The sequence below is a fragment of the Lonchura striata genome, chromosome 2 (assembly GCF_050655825.1).
Source record: "Lonchura striata isolate lonStrDom1 chromosome 2, ASM5065582v1, whole genome shotgun sequence".
Classification (NCBI taxonomy): domain Eukaryota; kingdom Metazoa; phylum Chordata; class Aves; order Passeriformes; family Estrildidae; genus Lonchura; species Lonchura striata.
In genome coordinates this window covers 138,985,081-139,003,898 of record NC_140704.1, presented here as the reverse complement: position 1 = coordinate 139,003,898, position 18,818 = coordinate 138,985,081, and the positions used below count along the sequence as shown (strand labels likewise).

The following is an 18,818-nucleotide window of genomic DNA, read 5'->3' as shown; positions in this document are numbered from 1 at the left end:
AATGAGGGCCTTTGTATCTGACATTTTTCTGTCCATGCTACCTTTGCTGAGATAACCAAAGGGCACTGATTTATTATTAGAGCTAAACAGGAAAATCATTCTCATTCAAAAAGCTTGTAAACTTTTTTTTTTCTGAATTGATGGTGATTTCCCAATTTTGTTTATTTTTCCATGAACTTTCAATAGTAGAAGCATGTAATTAAATTTTTGTTTCTGCACAGTTATATACTGTGTGAATTAGGCACAATGTACTAATAAGCAATAGCAACAGTTCTGGTACTGTCTCTGCCAAAGCAGGTAGGATGGCATCCAACCAAGTTCTTGGGCTGTAAGGCCAAATTACACATCAAAATTACAGATGTATTGACATGACTTAAATAGGATTACTCACTCAAGGAAATTTACACAAGGGTCTAAGGAGTATATCCAGCTTCCAGTGGGTAAGGAGCCTGCATTCTCATTTGGCTCTAGGCCTTGAGCACTTGCATAACATTGCTTGTGTAACTTATCCTGCCAAAAATGAAACCGGCATCAACATGGTTACTCATTCCAGAAAAATTGTGCCTGTGGACAAGTGATGACAGTCAGGGATCCTGCTTTCTTTTGTAACACACTGAAAACTTTTGTTTTCACTGGTGATTGAAGCTCTTTAGCCAGTATTACCATTGCAATCCCTATTGATAATTTCTGTACCACTGAGTTGTTTTTGTTGGGTTTTTTGTCACTTCTGGATTCTTTATTTGACTCATTGCTATTATTTGGTTTTCCTTTTTTTTTTAGGGAGAAGGCCAGCAAAAACGAAGGACAAAAAAAAGAAGAAAAAGAATTTGATGGAAAGGGCTCAGAAGCAGCACAGCATCTTTTTAGCAACAGATAAAACAAGCCAGTAAAGACTTGGTTTTCCTTAATGTATTTTTTTGCAAAGTGCACAAAAGCTGCTATATGCTCCTGCTCATGGATGCACTAAATTCAGCTGCTTTGACAGTATTGGTGGCAAATAGCTTGTGAAAATAAAGCCCACAAGCTTGTTTGTTTTATTTATATATTTTTTATTTTATTTTTTCCTCTCATTTTTGACCTGAAGACTTCAAGGTCAGGAGTGCACTGAGTTGGATCAGTGGAAGTGGTCCTGAAGTGCATCAACGATATTGTTCTTAGTGCCTGGTCAACATGTTGACAAGGAAAGAAACCTACACAGCACCAGTAGGTGGACTTGTGCATATTTAAATAAATAGGGGGAAAAAAGGAAGTCTTGGAGGTGTAGGTACAATTGCATTTATGGCCTTTGTTTCCTATATTTGTATATTTCAAGAGTAAATGGGTATGACTTACCTACTTAGTGTTAATGTACATTGTTCTCACACCTGTTACGTTGACACAGTCGTGTAATAAAACTGCTTTAAGACAACGTGCTGCAGGATTCACTGCTTAGACTCACTCAAGCACAACAGGCTCTGTGTGTACATATTACTCTGTCTACATATAAATGAGCATATTTACTGTACATCTATGCATTTTTATGTATAATACTTTATACATGTTTAAAGGTATGTCCTGTTCGTTCTAGTAATGTACTTTAAATAATCCAGTAAATGTTTACTTTTTGCTTCGTTTTAACTATCTTATGTTCCTCAATAGTTACAAACTGGATTTTTTTTCTCCTTTGCAAAGCACACTCATTTCCAGAACTACCTTGCACGGACTCTCACATTGCAGTGTCAGCTCTGAAGTGTACTTGCCACATTGCCAGACTAGTACTGCACAAATTCTTTCTACTATTCAGTATTTCTGCCTCAGCCCCCATGTATTTTGTCTCAGAAAAAGAAGTTAAATGTTTTTTAAGGTGAGGCACAACGATGATAGAAGTTTTGAGTGTCAGGAGAGAAATTACTTGTAAAGTTCTTGGTATCTAAGACTGTGTAGTTTGGGTGTTTTTGTTTTGGTTTGGTTTTTTTCCAATGTAATGCAGTGTTTTATTTCAGTTAGTCCCAATGCAATCAGATAAGAAAACAAATAATTTTTCTCCCTGAATAAAAGAGAAACAAAATAAGGGTCATGTAAGGTCAACTATTCAAAAGTATAGAAAACACCAATTCCCCAGTATTGCCAATTATTTGTAGAAATTTAACAAATTTATTTTGCAGCTGTTGTTTGCTTTGGGTTATTTTTTGGGGAAGGAGAGGTAGAGAAAATTTTCTGTGTAGGACATCAAAATGGCACATGTTATGTAATTTGGTAATCTAGCATTATTGGGCTATTATTCAAGATGATTTTTGGATACCTGACAGGGAAAGCCTACACTAAAATGGGTGTCACTTAAGAGAAATTATTTCACTCTTAGACCTAAAACTTGTGTATGACCTACACAAAAAAATGAAGCAGCAAAATGGATGGCAGACCTCCACAAGCCTCTTTTGACATATACTTTAGAAAAATCCTACAAATTGCAGTTTTAGTTTTATGGGTTATATGCTTTTCAAATAAACTAGGGAAATAAAGCATCTGTAAGCACAAATATATCTGTATTTAGTAATGACAAGTGTTACTATCAAAATGTACATATGTTAGATACATATGAATGTTCCATCAAACTGCTTGTGGACTTCCACTCAACCATGAGGTTTTCACTGTATGTTCATATTTACCTAGAACATAATAATGTTACAGACAGTAAGATTATTCTAATCCTGGGATGCTCTTTTGGACATAAAATTCTCACTTCAAAAAAAAAAAAAAAAGAAATGAGAACTGTAGCTGTCTGTTTGTTTATTGATTATCAAATTTGGCTGTAAGCGCAGTTAATGCCCTCATACAAGCCTTTCAGTAGTGGTTACAAATATTGTATTAGGCATGTCATAGAAAGAATGCTACAAAATACAATAAAATGGTGTCACAAACTCCTGAGTAAAATATTTTTGGTCCTTTTTAATTCAGATACCATATTATTTTGGAATTTCATGCATGTAGAAAAATTGCAGAAGGTGGGGAGATACAGATTTGCTTCCAGTGGAGTAAAAAAATGTGAGGGTTTTCCATACAACTGTTTTGTTTGAGAAGATCCTGAGCATTAGATGTACATTGATTTCTCCTGTCCCGGTTACCCTCACACTAAGAGCTTTCTTGGGAGTGTAGAATGAAAAAAGTTATCCCTAAGTGGCCCTCTGTAGTTCCTCCTTTGTCCTGGACATCCTGCCTTTGCATGGTGGACCCTGTCAGTGTGTTCATAGCACTGGGGTTTTGGAGGATCACACTTTGGAGGTTGGAAAGGACTGTTCCTTGGACATTAAGAAAAAGCTTTGCACTGAGAAGGCATTTGGTCACAGGCTCTTCAGGGAAGTGGTCATGGCACCAAGCCTGTCAGAATTCAAGGAGTGTCTGGACAGTGCTCTTAATAATATGGTTTAGTCTCAGGTACTCCTGTGAGGAGCAGGGATTGGACTCAGTGATCCATATGGGTCTTTTCCATCTTGAGATGTCTTTGATTTTATGAATCTATGACCTTGAGACATCAGCTAGTCAAAATGTTTGCTTGAAACAGGGCTACCTAGAAATTATCTTCAGATACTGTTTCTTGATAAAGTGAAGATCAGGTTTTTAAAGCTAGATAGTGTAACAGTGGCCTGTGCCCACTGTACCTCTTATTTCCTTTAAACTTGATCAGAAGTGGACTTACAAAGATCGTAGTTCTTTTCTGATAAGCAGCTGACCCAAAAGGGTACAAATGCCACCTTGCCCCCCCTTCATAGCTGTTACTGCTTTTTGAATCTGTTTCTCTCAAACAGCAGAAGGTTTCAGTGCAGTGTAACTTTTGTGTTCACAAGGCTTTTATGCTCTAGTGTAATGATTCACTATTGGAAATTTATTTTAAACTACAAAAGATTCAAATTAGGAGGACAAAGAACTTTATATGCTGTAGTCATTGTTTTTAAAATGCTGTTATGTTGCTATGACAAGTAAAAAGTGCTTTTTCAAAACAATACATTATTTTATATCTTGTTCGTGTGTCCCAGAAAAGACAATTGCATAGTTCACTATGTATTTAGGATCTTTCTATTCTCAGTTTGCCTTAGTTTATCCTGGCCTCCTAATATCTATCTCTAAATTGAAACAAAACAAAACCAAACAAAACAAAACAGAAAAAGAAAAAGGAAAAAAAATCTAAAAAACACCCCAGGTGCATGTTTAAAGCAATTATTTTGTGGCTGACTGGTCTTTATTGCATCTCAGCTACTCTTGTCAGTGAGAAATTATTGTTATATGATGTCTCTTTGTTTTTTTCCTGGGTGAAAAAAACAATTGCATTCCACATTATGGTAATGCAAACCTTCCATGTTACGAATGTCAGTCAAAGGAAATTGTTCTCTTACACCTGTATGCTCAATGTAAAGATGCCAGCAAAAGAATATTGAATAGTTATAGAGCTTACATGATGTGTCTTCATTTATCAGTGTGAGTCACAGAAAACTGCAGAGCAGGGAAAAAAAGGTAGATTTTCATCCATGTTAGCTAAAAAAAAACCAAAGATCAATTACGTGCCATGTTAACTATTTTAAACAAAAATGTTGCTAAAATCCTGATTGAAGCCTCTGAAAATGAGAAGACAGATCTTTTCCGGACAGATTAAAATCAAATTCAGTACTTCAGCTTTTCTATGCTGATGAAATAGAATATAGAATAAAAATAAGCAGATATTTCCAGAAAAAGTGCCGTGCTTTTTTAAGTGGGTGATGTTACTGAAGGCTGATGCTACCACTTACCAGAGGGTATGATAGTTTTGAATTCAAGCTTTCTCTCTTCACTAACAAAATGTATTTGTCTTTTGACACCAGTTCACTTTCACGTCCAATGGTGTAAGCCAGCATGAATTCCAGTAAGCTCTAGACTGAAGTTATTTTGGACTGACACCAAGAAGAACAAAATGTACCCTTCTGAAAGTGTAACCCAGAAACCACTGTCAGCTTTTTGTTTAGTTCTTTACCGAAAGCTCTGTGCTGAACCTGGCTTCGTTTCTTTTATGAGAAGCCTCAGCCTCAGGACTGAGGAAAGGACATTAACTTTAGGAAGTATTAGAGCAGCTGATCCGCAGGATATCTGGGGGAAGAGCAGCTCAGTATTTGGAGTGCAGTTCCTCTCAGAAGTGAAAAACTGTAAGAAAAGAGTGACTAGAGAGAGCTTCTGAAGTAAGCCCAGCCTTTAGTCCATTGCCAAACTCTTCCAGACTTCAACTGATTTTTTTTAATGCAAACTAGTTCTGTTTATGGCTAATAAACATATGTCTTCAACCTCAGTGAAGCTGTATACTTACTTAAAGAGCCAGTAATATATCTGTGGCTGTGCCAGCTGCAAAAGTGCTCCCAGCCTCCTTGTTTTCAAATAGTGTCTTCAGTGACACTCATGTAACACTTGATTTTAATTGGGCAATACTGATGGAGCTAACTAACAGTTTATAGACCACAAATGAATAAACACTAAAATTAGGCTGGTTTGTTCTACTCCTGTGATTTTTCAAAGTAGAAATTCAGATCAAGAAAGCAGACAGTAGCTGTTAGAAGATATGTCTTGACTTGCAACTGTTTCTTAGCTTCCCTTCAGACTTTAAGGGAGCTTTATGAGAAAAATAAGAGTTTGGGATTGTTTGGTTTTATTTTTTTCCCCGACATCTTTATTTTTTAAAATTTTATTTATTATTTTTATTTTATTTTTAACTCTTTTTTTTTTTTGTCAGAAACTGCAGTGAGACTTTCTGTTTGCTTTCTGTTTCTGAGTGGACTTGGTTCCATCTACAGAAGCTAAGGACCACAACTGCAATGGCGGTCCTGATATTTGCACCAGAATTCTCTCAGTCTTTTGTTTAATTGTCTTGTGGTAGGTACATGAAAAGTCTCAGGGACATGGAATGCAGCCACAGGATTTGTCTGTCATGGCCTGGTGTTCTCCTTTTGGCCTCATGCTCCTTGTTGTGCTATAGCCTGGCTTCAGCAGGAGCAGTGAACAGTTTTTCTGCCATAAATGTCTTCCAGTCTGCATATTCTCTTGACTAGGGAATGTGATTTCTAACTCTAAGGCTGATCCTAGTAATTTATTTTGTGGTCATATATTTTCTCTCTGGAGAGAATTAAAGAGAAATTCAAGGACTAACGGTCTATAAACACATGATGAAAGGCATGTATGTAACCTCTCACAGCTATAATCACACATGAACAGGTAAGTGCATAGGTAATTATAATGACCATCCCTGATCCAGTGATTGCAGATGCTTAAGGGAGTATGAGATGAATGGACAGCAGATAATGGCTCAGGTATTACACAGTATTGCCCATTGATACTGTTGGAGACAGAATATTAAACTATTGGTTTGACTTGTTAGAGCTTCTCTTTTAGGCTTTTCTGGAAAAATATGTTGTGTTTGCTGTTCTACTAAAATAGTTTAGATAATGGGTTTTCTGCCCTTTATTTGGTTCATAATGGATTTATAAATTCAAATTAGTTTAATTTCAGTTCAATGGGATAATTTAAAATCAAAGTCTTTGATCAGTTCTCTTGGGACTGTTGATGAAGGCAGTCAGTGATCTTAGCAGGGAAAGTAAAAGGTCTTTATCCCCTAAAGGTATATTTGACTTTGAACTAAAACTGTGACAGTTAATGACAAGGTGATAGCTTGTAGAAACTTGGCAACAGGAAGAAAGATATAGAATGAATATTTTTCATTCTTAATTTTACATGCAGTAATGATAAATATGTGTGAAGGTTGAATGATAGCAATTTAAAGATCTATAGTGAGAGGAACAAAATTGGGTTAATTCTGTATGTAACTAACTGCAATTCTGCAGTGCTGATTATTTGAATGAGGGAATATATCTTCATTTCTAATCTAATTTTGAGTTTATTTTTTTCTTTCATGATAACAGTGCGGCACAAGAACTTGGGGGTTTTGCCTACTCTTTCTTCCTCTCCCTTCCTGCTCCCTGGTGCTCCCTGGTGCTCTGTCTGCCATCATTCAAAGGATTCCCACAAGCCCAAAGCTGCAGATGCTTTGCAATATGCAGCTGACTTGGATATGTTTTGGCATGTATTTTCAAGTGACACAGCCACACACTCTGAAGAAAATCCAGATGTTATTCTGAGAGAGAAAGTAGGTAGCACATGCATTCTAGATAAGTATATTAATTATTATTCTTTCCCTGGTCAGTTTCATTCTTTTAGGTGTGATGCAAGAAAGAGCAGATATATTTTCCGGGAAGCCTCCAAATCCACTTAGAAAAGTAAAGATTTTTTTACCATACTAGAATTGAAAAATATTGGTGTAGTTTTAAGCAAAATGCTACTATTGTTGTGCTGAATAGACAGAGGAGATGGAGAACTCAGCTCCACAACATAACGTCATGCCACAAATAACCTGAGCATAAAATTATTTTTGCCCTATTAAAATGGCAAATAACTGATAAAAATATTGTTGAATGTTTCTTGCGCAAATAAAGATCATTTAAGGCTCATGGACTCTTTGCTAACAATGAAGAAAATATGTGCATTTCAGCCTGGACTACTGTACCACCAAGGCATTATTCAAGACCAGTCTTGAATCCTAGGATTGATTTTTTAAGATCTGGAATAGGACTTGAAACAGAGCAGGCCAATTTTCATTCTTTAGTGCAATATCATGGAATCGTAAAATGGTTTGAGTTGGAAGGAATATTAAAAATCATCTAGATCTTTAGAAATAAACTCTCCAACGGGTTTGATAGGCTAGAAAGTCAGCATTTTATTCAGTATTGTGTGTGCATGAGGATAGCTCCACCTAATATACACAAAACTTTCAAAACTTTTCATTATTTATAAATTTTAACAAACAAATTATTGTTCATTGGCTATAACTTACATAATTTGCTTCATTAATTAGTATTGTGTCTTCTATTGGTTATTGATTTCTCACTTCTCATGTTAATTATCCACCCAGACTGGGTTTCAGGACAATTGCTGAATTGTCCTAGTTTCTTTTTTAATCTCAGGGCTCTGAAAAATGTCCTTGTGGACCATGAATTCTGCATTTCTTGTGCCAAATTTCAGCAATACAGCTCTCTCCAAAGTCTTTGTTAACCTCTTTCTAGATCCTGGAGCATATCAAGGTTGATTACAACTGCTTTAGTAAATCTTAGAGTTTCATTAATTTTCCCAAACTGTGTTCCCACAATAGCAGCTTATCATAAACCTTGCTAATTGCTGGCTACAGAGGGATGTGACAGAGTGGATAATTGCACTGCTTATTATTATTTAAAGCAATTAACTAGAAAGTTAATAAAAACAATTAATTATAAAAGTTATTAGAAAAATTATATCATTTACTGTGCTATGTATGGTACAAAACTAAGCATTAATCATGGCAAGGATGAAACGCTATTGTATTAAGGTTAAAAGAATTTTCCAAGGTCTTCCCCCACTGCTGCATAGATGCCTTTTTAAAGAAATACAGCTTGTTCTGTAACATCCTGAACGACTAGGTGTGCATATGGCCAGAAAGAAGATCAGTGCACAGTTGGCAGTTTTTAGTTCTTGTATAAATGTGTCTTTACAGTCGAGAAAGCATGGCTGAGGACTGAGTCACAAGCCTTCTCTGACTTAACTGTGGTAACCAGATGCTTTGGAGTTCCCACCCACCTACTCCACAGATTCCAGGGATCATCAGGATTAAGGAAACTTCACTCTTGAGCCATGCAGGACCCATTCTGGCAGTCACTGTCACACCACAGCACCTGAGCTGGAACCAAGGCCCCTCCATGGCTGCACACCCCACACTCACAGTCACACTGACCAGCTGGACCCTGTGTTGCTCAGAACAGAACATAAGATGTGAAGATCCTTTAAATAATTTAATCATGGTGGAACAATTAAATAACAAAATAGCAGCTTGAGCTGGTGCCTCCCAGAAGGGACCTTGAACAAAGACACCCCTGGGCTTTTATACCCTCACATCCAAGTCCACAAAAACCTGGGGGTCTGCTGAGTCTCTGAGTGTTACCCTGGCCATGCTGCAGTCCCCATGGCATTTGTTGTGTAAAGGGTCAGCAGTTCTTGGCCTCTTGTCTGGGACAGTCATCACACAGAGCTCAACCTGCAGCTGGCACTGACGCACCCCGAGCTACCGGCATGCGCTGCTCCTCAGAATTGTCACCAGCCCTGTCCCCAGCTGTGCTCGCTGAGATCCATGTGTGTCACTGCAATGAAATGCATCTGTGTTCAGCAGTTTATAAATGACAGCACCTCAGAATCAAATGCATCCATGTAGGGTACTGCTACACTGCATCAGTCTTCAGGGTGGAACTGACATCTAAGTGCAGGCGCTTTGTTAGATTTTGCAGCTGAATTTGTAGATCCTGCTGAGGTGAAGCTATCAGACACCACTTTGTTCACTGTGATGGTGAGTTCCCAGAAGGCACAGAGAAACTGTAGTGAATTATGAGTTTGAGCAGGCACAAATCTGTAAAAATAGTCTCCTCTGGTGTCCTGAAATATTATCCCATTTTTTTTTTGAGAAAATTCATAATGGTAGTCAGTCAGATGCAGAGAAAGATAAAACCAGACATAGTCCAAAATTTTCATCCCAAGCTGAAGAATGGTATCATCTTAAGGTAGCAAGAATCCTACCCTTAACCCTCTTGGAAATTATCAGATGTAATCAGAAGCGCAGTCTCACAAGCACTGTTACTCAGTGAAGTCTCTCCATGGGGAGATATTATTTAACTTTTGACCCTCAGACAAAGCACATGCAAAATGTGTGTTTTACCTATATCTTTAACAACTGTTTAACAGCAGCAGTAAGACATGTTGTGGTATTTGCATTGAACTAAAAAATGGCAGTTGCACAGGACAGATCTTGAGAGGAAAGGAGGATATCTCACAGGCTATGGCCAGCTGTGTCTGTAGGGTTGCTCAGTTATATGCCATACAGGGAAGCATATGACACATTTAGATAATTAGCTGGAGATTAGACGCCTGGATGAATGTGGGAAATATTTTATTTGTAAATGTGAACACCATGATTTTATTTTTAAAACCAGGCCTTATAGATGAGCTCTCCTTTACTGCTCATTTGGTGTGTGTAGGTAAACCTGTTGCCTTCTTGGGGAATAAGTCCTTTTTCCTGACTTCATGAAAAGGAATAATTGTGAGGGCAGTTTTTCGTTAGTGGGTGACAACAAGAACTCAAAAACTAGTATAAGCTTAATAAGCCCCTGGCTTTCTGAAAGTCTCCACATTTTTTCCCAAAAGTATAATTTTAACAAATCCTGGATTTCAGGATCATGGGAGAGATAGAAAGCATCTGTGCAAAGATGAACTTCTCATTAGCATTGGAGGCCATCGGCTTGGGCTCAATTCCTTACATATTCAAAAGCATTTCAATGCCAATTATGCAAATTGCTGCTTAGAAGGCTGAGAGCTTCATAATTGTTACTTAGCTTTTTAAAGAAAATGCCAGGTTTTTAATTTTTGTGCTTTTTTTGTTTGGAAAAAAAAGGAAGAAAATACTATTTCTAGCTGGAGTTCTTTATTACAATTAATGATTCAAAGATACATGATTGCAAATTTCTAACAGAATTAAGGTAAGATTGATATCTGTTAATCGGCAAAAGTAATTTTTAAATAAACCCTCCAAATGTAAATGTCTAGTTTATATTGATAACAAGCTCAAAGGATTATTTTGATGAGAAATATTTGGCAATGTGAAGCATAAGAGTATGACATAAATATCAGAGCTGGTAACAATTCAGTGCTGTTTTCACAATATTTTGTCAAAAGTTACCATTTTATTATTCAGCACATACTAATTTATTCTGAATTTATTGTTGGCATGTTAGTGGACATAAGTTGCAGGTTTTAGGTTTCAGAGGGATGTAGTGACCTGTGTGAGGAGACCATGAACTACACTGTGATGTTCACAGCTTCTTCCAGCTGACTCTGAAAGAAGTGGTGTCAACAATGGTAAAACCCACCTGTGATCAAAACTCTAGTTTAACCCAGAAGCCTTTGGTTGTTGCCATTCAAAAATAATTTAGAAGGACATCTGCAACTTGTGGGGACCAGAGTGCACTCTTGGAGCAGGAGATACTCTGTGTTGAAGGGGGTATGGACACAGTAGGTCGTGTGAGCACCTCAGACTGGTGCAGGTACCTGTGAGGAACTGTGCCTCATCATCTCATTGCATGGATCTTGTTGGATTTAATATAATCCAGAGAAGAAGGAAGGAAAATAGTGCCTAGGAACAGAGTGGAGTAGGGGTTTTTATGAAGGATTTTGAAGGATATTTTTTTTGTGTGTGTGTGTGTGTGTTCTTTTTCTCAGCAGCAGATTTGGTAAGCAGATATTTGTGTTCATTGGCACTCCAGCAAAATTCCCCAAATCTGTACTTTGCCCATAACCATGCAGGTTGAAATAGACTGGTAGAATTGATAGGCCTGAGGTCCCAATTTTACCAGCAAAATTCTTTTTTCTGTATGCATTTGTTTTTCAATATTCCTGAAAATTATTTTTCAAATTTGTTGAGTTCTCGTGGGAAATGCTGAAGGCAGCCTACAAAGAAAAACTAGCACCCATCAGATAAAAAGTGATTCATAAACCTCTGGCTTGTGGAATTGTGCCAGCCTGGGAGAGTTTTCAGGATTGGTCCTGATGTTCATGGTCTCCTACTTAGGATCAAAGAAACAGAGATATATATCAAAAAGTTTGTAGCAGTAGAAAAAAAGGCATGTTGAGCTAACATATGATGCTATAGAGAATAGTGGAAGACTGTTTTAGTCATATTTCAAATAAGCCCAGCTACAGTTTTAATTTCAAAACTCTCCATACCCTCAGATGCTTGACCTGACAAATAGAGCCAAGATGAGGGAAATACTGACAACACTCAGATTAGAGAAGTAATAAAAAGGTCCTGAACAGATTAGGACTTTAGACAAGACAACCTTATTTTTTTTCAGTCTGAAAAAAAGCCATAAAGCTACCCTTATAAGGAGGCAGTAAAGGAAATTAACTGTGTTGGTTTTGTTGGCAGCTTAACATTTATTTTGGTTGTTTGCTTCCTTGAAATTTTATCTGAGGTTTTGTGCAAATATTTCCAGGTCATTTATTGTCTAAAAGGATGCATTTGGCAAGAGTTTTGAAGAAACCAATGAGTTCCAATCTTTGATTAGAAATGGAAAAATAACATTTAAAAAGAAAATAATGAAACTACTTCTAATAAGGAGCTTATTTGGTGTTTCCTTTTCTTTATCTCAAAATTTGTGTCAGCTGGTAGTTAGTAATATTTTTTGTAGAGTTTAATGGCAGCCTAGAACAGAAACAGATGCTTCATTTCACAAAAATTGAAGTTTTTAAATCCTCCTGTGTTACAAGATCTCTGATGATACTCTTCTATCTCTTTGGTAAGATTAAATTCAATTCCACTTAACTATAAACCTGTTTTTAAGGGTGCCTTGGCTGAACATGCAGTCCTTGAGGCACATGCCTTAGCAGAGCCAGTGCAAACCATGGCTCCTGCTGTCCACAAGACAGTGCTTGAAGACACGAGGTGGTGCTGCAGGTTTGCTGGCTCAACGAGCAGGAACTACTGTAACTTGTCCCAGCTGTGTGGCATTGTAGTGCTAATCCTCTGCTCCAGAATCAGTCACTCAGGTTAGTGTTGAGTCCAGTGTTCTGCATGGAAATGTGTTTGCACAGAGCTGGAGTTCAGCCCATCAGTCTGTGTTGGAAAGCAGTCAGAGTAGAGGGAAATGCGTAAGGGAAAGTGTTTTTCCCATCAAGAAGATTTTCACATTTTGGTTTCTTCCTCAGATTCGTGGGTCAGATTTTGCAAAAAGACAAAAACAAAACAAAAAACAAAACAAAACAAAAAAAGGAGCCAAAAGATTCACGTGTCTGTGCCCCAAGAGCTGTTCTCTCCTTGCTCACTAGACATCTATGTATACATCACCTTGACTAACAAGTTTATTCTTATAAAAAAATAGTGATAAGAGAGGAATTTCTCTTGATGTTAAGAAATAGTAACAGCACACAACTAGTGGTGCAGCCATCCTTCTGCTTTCTGCTACTTCTTTAGGGAGCCCTCTGGAAATCCTGAGCCTTTGAGGGAGAGACACATGTTTAGCTCCAGCTGGAGAATTGTCAGAGAATGCCATATCTACATAGCACATTTTTGTCATGACCTTAAAAAGACAAAGGAATTTGTCCCCAAAGCTAAAACAAATTAAATGGTCAGTGGCAGAAATACCTTCATGAGAAAAAGCCAAAGCTCTGGCCATGCTGCTGTCTGCCCAGACTACAATAAATTGGAGTTCATCTGTCCATGTTTGTGAAGAGGACGCGGGTGGTCATTGAAGTGTTGCAGACTTTTAATAACTGAGCCTCTATCTCTCTCTTCCATGAGATCTGGGAAGGTCAGGACTTACCAAAACAACCATGCCTATTTAATCAGACTGCAGTTTGAGCATCACTGCTGCATATGCTGTGAAGGAGGACTTTGGCCAACCTGAAAGTGCCCTGTTCACTTCCCTTTTGCATGAGACACAAAATTGTGCTCTTCTGGTTATCAGCTGCAATACTTAGAAAAGCTGTGATTTTTACTTAAGATTAATGATACATGTTCAAGCAGCTGTCAAATTTGAAGAATTTAATATTTTCAAAATCTTCGGTTTCTGTATGAAATCCTCAGTCATGGCTCATGGTGCTTGCTTTCCTGAATTTTCCCTGACTTGCTATCTGGTCATAAAATTCTCCTACCCCTGTCCTTTAATTCAGGTTCTCTGCACAAAATAAAAAATTCAGACATTACACAAGAAAAATGTTTATAATAGTAGAAGATACCAAGACTTTAACTAAAACAATAGGAAAGATGTATTAGTTCAAAGATGCATTAATAAATGCAATATTAAATAAAGCTGAACCTTCAAGAGATAAATATTTAAATCAAGCCAGAGATGGCTCAAATTGTATAATGATTTGAGGAAGCATGGAGTGTTGAACAGAATTCTGCAATGTGAATGGTAAAATTTGCATTAAACTTTATGCAGATTTCTCTGTATCATAAAGCTGAATAGAAATCAAAAAAGATGTTTTGCTTTGTTATGTAAACTGGAAAACAACACAGAACTCAGAGGGCTTGACTGACTCTTGTTTGCCCTCCATGCCTGTAACAAGTGTTGCCAAGAGAATAGCAGCACTTCATTTCTTTCTAGTCTGTCCAGACCCTTGTGGATAAGACAATTGTGAAAAAAAGCCACCCCAGAAGAGGAGGGCAACAACATTCCAAAACTCTGAGCAGAAACATTTTCATCCTTGTTAACATGAAAACTATGCCCAGAATGTTCTTCAGCTTATTATCATCATTTCCTTTAGAAACTACAGAACTACAACCCATATGAAGAAGAGACCTCTTGCCCAGAGAAGGCCTGTCAAGTCTTCAAAGAAAACAGAGAAGGGAACACAGGCTTAATGTCCATCCCTGCAGAAGGCCGTGGAGTGTTTAGGGACTTCTGTGGATCATATTATTGAAGAGGGGCATGGTGCAGATAGAGCAGCAGCAAAGAGTTGTGTTGGAGCCCCTTCTGTTACAGATGTCAAATATTGTCTTCAAGAAGTGTGGAAATAGTTCCTTTTTAAAAACAGTCTTTTTCACAACATTCTCTCTTATTGTCATCAAGAGACAGAGATAAGGACTATTTCAAATGCATCACCTCCTAAAATTTCCTGAAAACCCCTTTGTCTGTTCTCCTTATTTTAATTTTTAACATTTATTTAATTGTCACTCTTTCGTTTCAAGAGTAATATGTCAGTTTTTTATTAATGCATAAAATTATATTTCTGAAAGAGTTGTTTGAAAAGATTAATATTTTATTATTATTTTTTAGTTTGAACAAGAAGATTCCCATTCAGCATGTTCCTTACTCACAGTGGTTTTTGTTTAGGTAGGAATAAAAATCCTTAGAGCATTTTTTGGTTGCCTGAGATTTCTTCTTCCTTAGTCTCAAGTCTTATGAAAAAATACTACTGCATTAATCTATCATCCAAGGCTCTTAATTAGAAATGGATTAAATTTTAATAATGTTATCATCTACACATTAATGAAGATATAGTGATTATAACTCTTCTGCACACTGTGATTCATGCACTTGTGGGAGCTTGCTGAGGGGCACAGCTTACCAACCTTTCTTATCCTGGAATATCATCAAGGTTGCCTAAATCTTCTGGTCAGTGGTTTGGGAAGCCTTTGGGCTCTAATGCCAGCTCTGAGTTGCTCTTGAGGTGTCCCACTGTTAGATCAAGTCCTGTCCAGTTAAATTTCAGTTTACCAGACCTGCTTTTCTATCATCATACACTTTCTAATCATCATACACTTTTCTGGATGGGCTGCTGTCCAGCTTCACTACACCAATTTGCTGTTTTCCACAGGAAGACATCAGGATTCTCAGCACTCTGGAAAAGATTACTATTAATTTTTCATACTTAGTCAAAAGCTTTGTCCCATCTGTAATCTCTAAACAGCCTGTCACTCTTCAGCAGGGTATAATAGAACACTAACAGGGACTATGTTCAGGTGTGATTTCTTGCTAACAGCTTAACAGTTTTGCATTAGAAGTTTAACAGATTAATTTTCACTAAGAACCCACATCACACAAACCTTCAAAAGTAGCAAGATCAAAATAAGCACTTTTTGAAAATAAGGCAGTTGATCAAAATTGACCACTGCTTCCTTTGAGAGTAATCAAATGAAAATTTGTGGGTAAAAGGCATCCTCTGGAGGCAGCAAGGTTGCTTGATATTTTAAATTAAAATCTATCTATTAATAAAGAATTTGAATTAATTATGCCTAAATTTGTATTATATAAAAAGCCCTTCATTTTTGAGTAATAATGAGGAAAGAACACTTTATTGCTTGTTCATCACCTTATAAAAATATAGTAAAGACAGCAGCTGTATGTGCCAAAGGTAGTTTGGACTTCAGAATTTTTGTGAATTCAGATTCAGTTTATGCACAAAATAAAGCACAATTTCTACTTCCCTCATATTAAACATTACTTATCAAATCAAGTCCTGTTTGACAGAGAAAATTTGTCTGCATTTTAAATAGAGATGAGTGATTTTTCTGTCATAGCCTTTAGTTAAAAAACAGTGTCTCATTTACAAAACAAATCTGGCACAGAAGAGTCAGATCTGTTAAATCCAGAAAAATTCTGAAAGAAATCTTACCAGATTTTGGAGTTTTGCATGAATAGAATGCATACATATAGAATATAAAATAAAAGAAAAAAATCTAGGAAACCGCCTCTGAGGATTTTTTCCCAAGAAACTAAAATGCATAATGATGTGCTGATTTCCCCGTCCCCCATCCCCACTCCTGTGGATTAGAGTAAGAGCATTTTTAAGAAGAAGGAGACTGACCCTTCAGATTTATCTCTGAAAAATATCATAACAGTATTATGTGTGTATGCATGTATTTTATTTTAATATTCTTATGCCGAATTAGAAATTCTGAGTTACTAGGGGAAGCCGTTCTCTTGGCACTTCCATCTCGGCCCGAGCCAAGCATAAGAGTTACTGCATAGATGTTGTGCAGCTCTTTTGTTTTCCATTAGTTTTCCGGGGATAGTTTTAAGAAACATTCTGATTTGAAAACAAGATCCTTTTCCGATGGGATGGCCCTGCAGGGTGGGAATGACAGACTCGAATCTCGGGAGCGCCCGGCGGCGGAGCGCGAGTGCCGCCCTGAGGCCGCGGCTGCTGCTGCTGTTCCCAGTTCTTTTTCTTCTTTTTCTTCTTTTTCTTCTTTTTCTTCTTTTTCTTCTTTTTCTTCTTTTTCTTCTTTTTCTTCTTTTTCTTCTTTTTCTTCTTTCTTCTTCTTCTTCTTCTTCTTCTTTTTCTTTTTCTTCTTCTTCTTCTTCTTTTTCTTCTTTTCTTCTTCTTCTTCTTCTTCTTCTTCTTCTTCTTCTTCTTCTTCTTCTTCTTCTTCTTTTTCTTTTTCTTTTTCTTCTTCTTCTTCTTCTTCTTCTTCTTCTTCTTCTTCTTCTTCTTCTTCTTCTTCTTCTTCTTATTCTTTCTTCGTCTTTGTCTTCTTCTTCTTCTTCTTCTTCTTCTTCTTCTGGGCTGTCCTGTTGCGCGCATCTCTCAAGAGGACACAGATTTATGGAGGCCTTCCCACCCCTCAGGACCTTTGTGTTTGCTTTGTGTGAGTGATGCAAAAAGGTTGTGGTTTTTAAACTTTTCATGTCTCTCCATCTTATCAGGCACAGAGTAAGACAGTCCTGCAATTTAGTGCTTCTGCAGGCTGGGCAAAAGGGCCTTTACAGCAATTTAAGGCAACATACACAGGTTCATAATTTTTTAGTGAAATGTAAAATACTTCACATCAGAAGAAAAATAATTATCTTCCAGAAACTCTGGCTCCCTGATTTTCAAACTCTTGCTTCCAAACTTATTAGCACAACAGAAACATCAAAGTGACAAGACATCTGCTGCGAGTTCCTCACAATCCACATTTACAAGTATCTCTCTGCACCCCACCTAAGTTAATAAAAATTTAATATGTTTAATGTTGAACCTTGTTTCTAAATTATATTTCCATTCTTAGTTGAATAATGTAAAATATGTGTGGAAATACTTCTACAAAACTGATGATAAATAGCTGATAATACACATCTATAAGAAAATCTAAATCATAAAACTGTTCAAGCTGGAAAATACCTTTAAGGTCATTGAGTTAAACAATATACCTGACGCTGCCAAATCCACCATTAAACCATGCCCTAAGTGCCTCATCTACACTAAGCCATGTCCCTAAAAGTTGCATCTACATGTGGTTCTTTACAAAGGAAGAATGTAATCCTGAAAGGATGTTATATTTCACACGAGGATATTTTTCATACTCTGTGTGATTAATACTTTTTATACTCCTGCAGAAAAACCCAGGAAATTTTAATTGAGCAATATTTCACTATTGAAGCATTTTTTGTTTTCTATGTCTGAATGAGGCCATATATCCTCCTACATTATAATACCTATTTTGTAGAGACTGTGAATTCTTTTAATTGAAAAAGTCATGAGATCAGTAAATAGATTTAATTATTTTTCAAAAAAATATAGACATTTAGACTTGTTGTAGGTCTCTTCCAGCTGAAATAGCATATTCTATTCTATTCTATTCTATTCTATTCTATTCTATTCTATTCTATTCTATTCTATTCTATTCTGTTCTGTTCTTACTGAACCAAGCTGAATATTCTTTGCAAGATAAACTGGTTTAATGTTAAGGAATATGGTACTTAATATGCTTTTTAAAATTTAATTTTGCTACTTAATATTTTATTGCCTGATTTACATGGGAAAGAAAGCCCTACAGCTAAAACCGATATGTTTGCAAAAATCAAATATAAATTAATTATAGCATAGTTTCCTTTCTTTAACTGTTCAGCTTTGAGGGTTTAACATAAGTTGCCATCATGCCTAAAGAAATATTTCTTATACTTCTTCCAGAGTATCTGGGGTCTCACATTTGCCAGATATGTATTTAAAGAAGAGAAGCATAATATACCAGTTAGAAGTGCTGGTGAGAACATTTACTTTACAGTTCTACTGTTTTTATCACTAGTTACTCTCAGCTGGCCATTAATTTTTAGTTATGTGACAGTACTAGAAATCTTTTACATTTCCAAGATTAAAATGGACTGAAAGATTTAAAATTTTCATTTGCAAAAGCAGGGACATAGGCTTATGAACAGAATCAAAGAACCATAGTTGAGATTGGAAGGGATGTCTGGAGATCCTCTAACAAAACCACCTGC

The 18,818-nt window shown here is 36.8% G+C and overlaps 1 protein-coding gene across 1 annotated transcript in view; it reads left to right on the top strand.

Annotated features, from left to right (window-relative positions):
- The window catches only part of RSPO2 (R-spondin 2), a 99,072-nt gene extending 96,175 nt beyond the window's left edge, over positions 1–2,897 (top strand). The window contains exon 5 of the mRNA XM_021546429.3: positions 781–2,897. Within this exon, the coding sequence (XP_021402104.1) occupies positions 781–890 (110 nt within the window). The 3' untranslated portion in view covers positions 891–2,897. The remainder of the gene's footprint in view (positions 1–780) is intronic.
- The last annotated feature ends 15,921 nt before the right edge of the window (positions 2,898–18,818 follow it).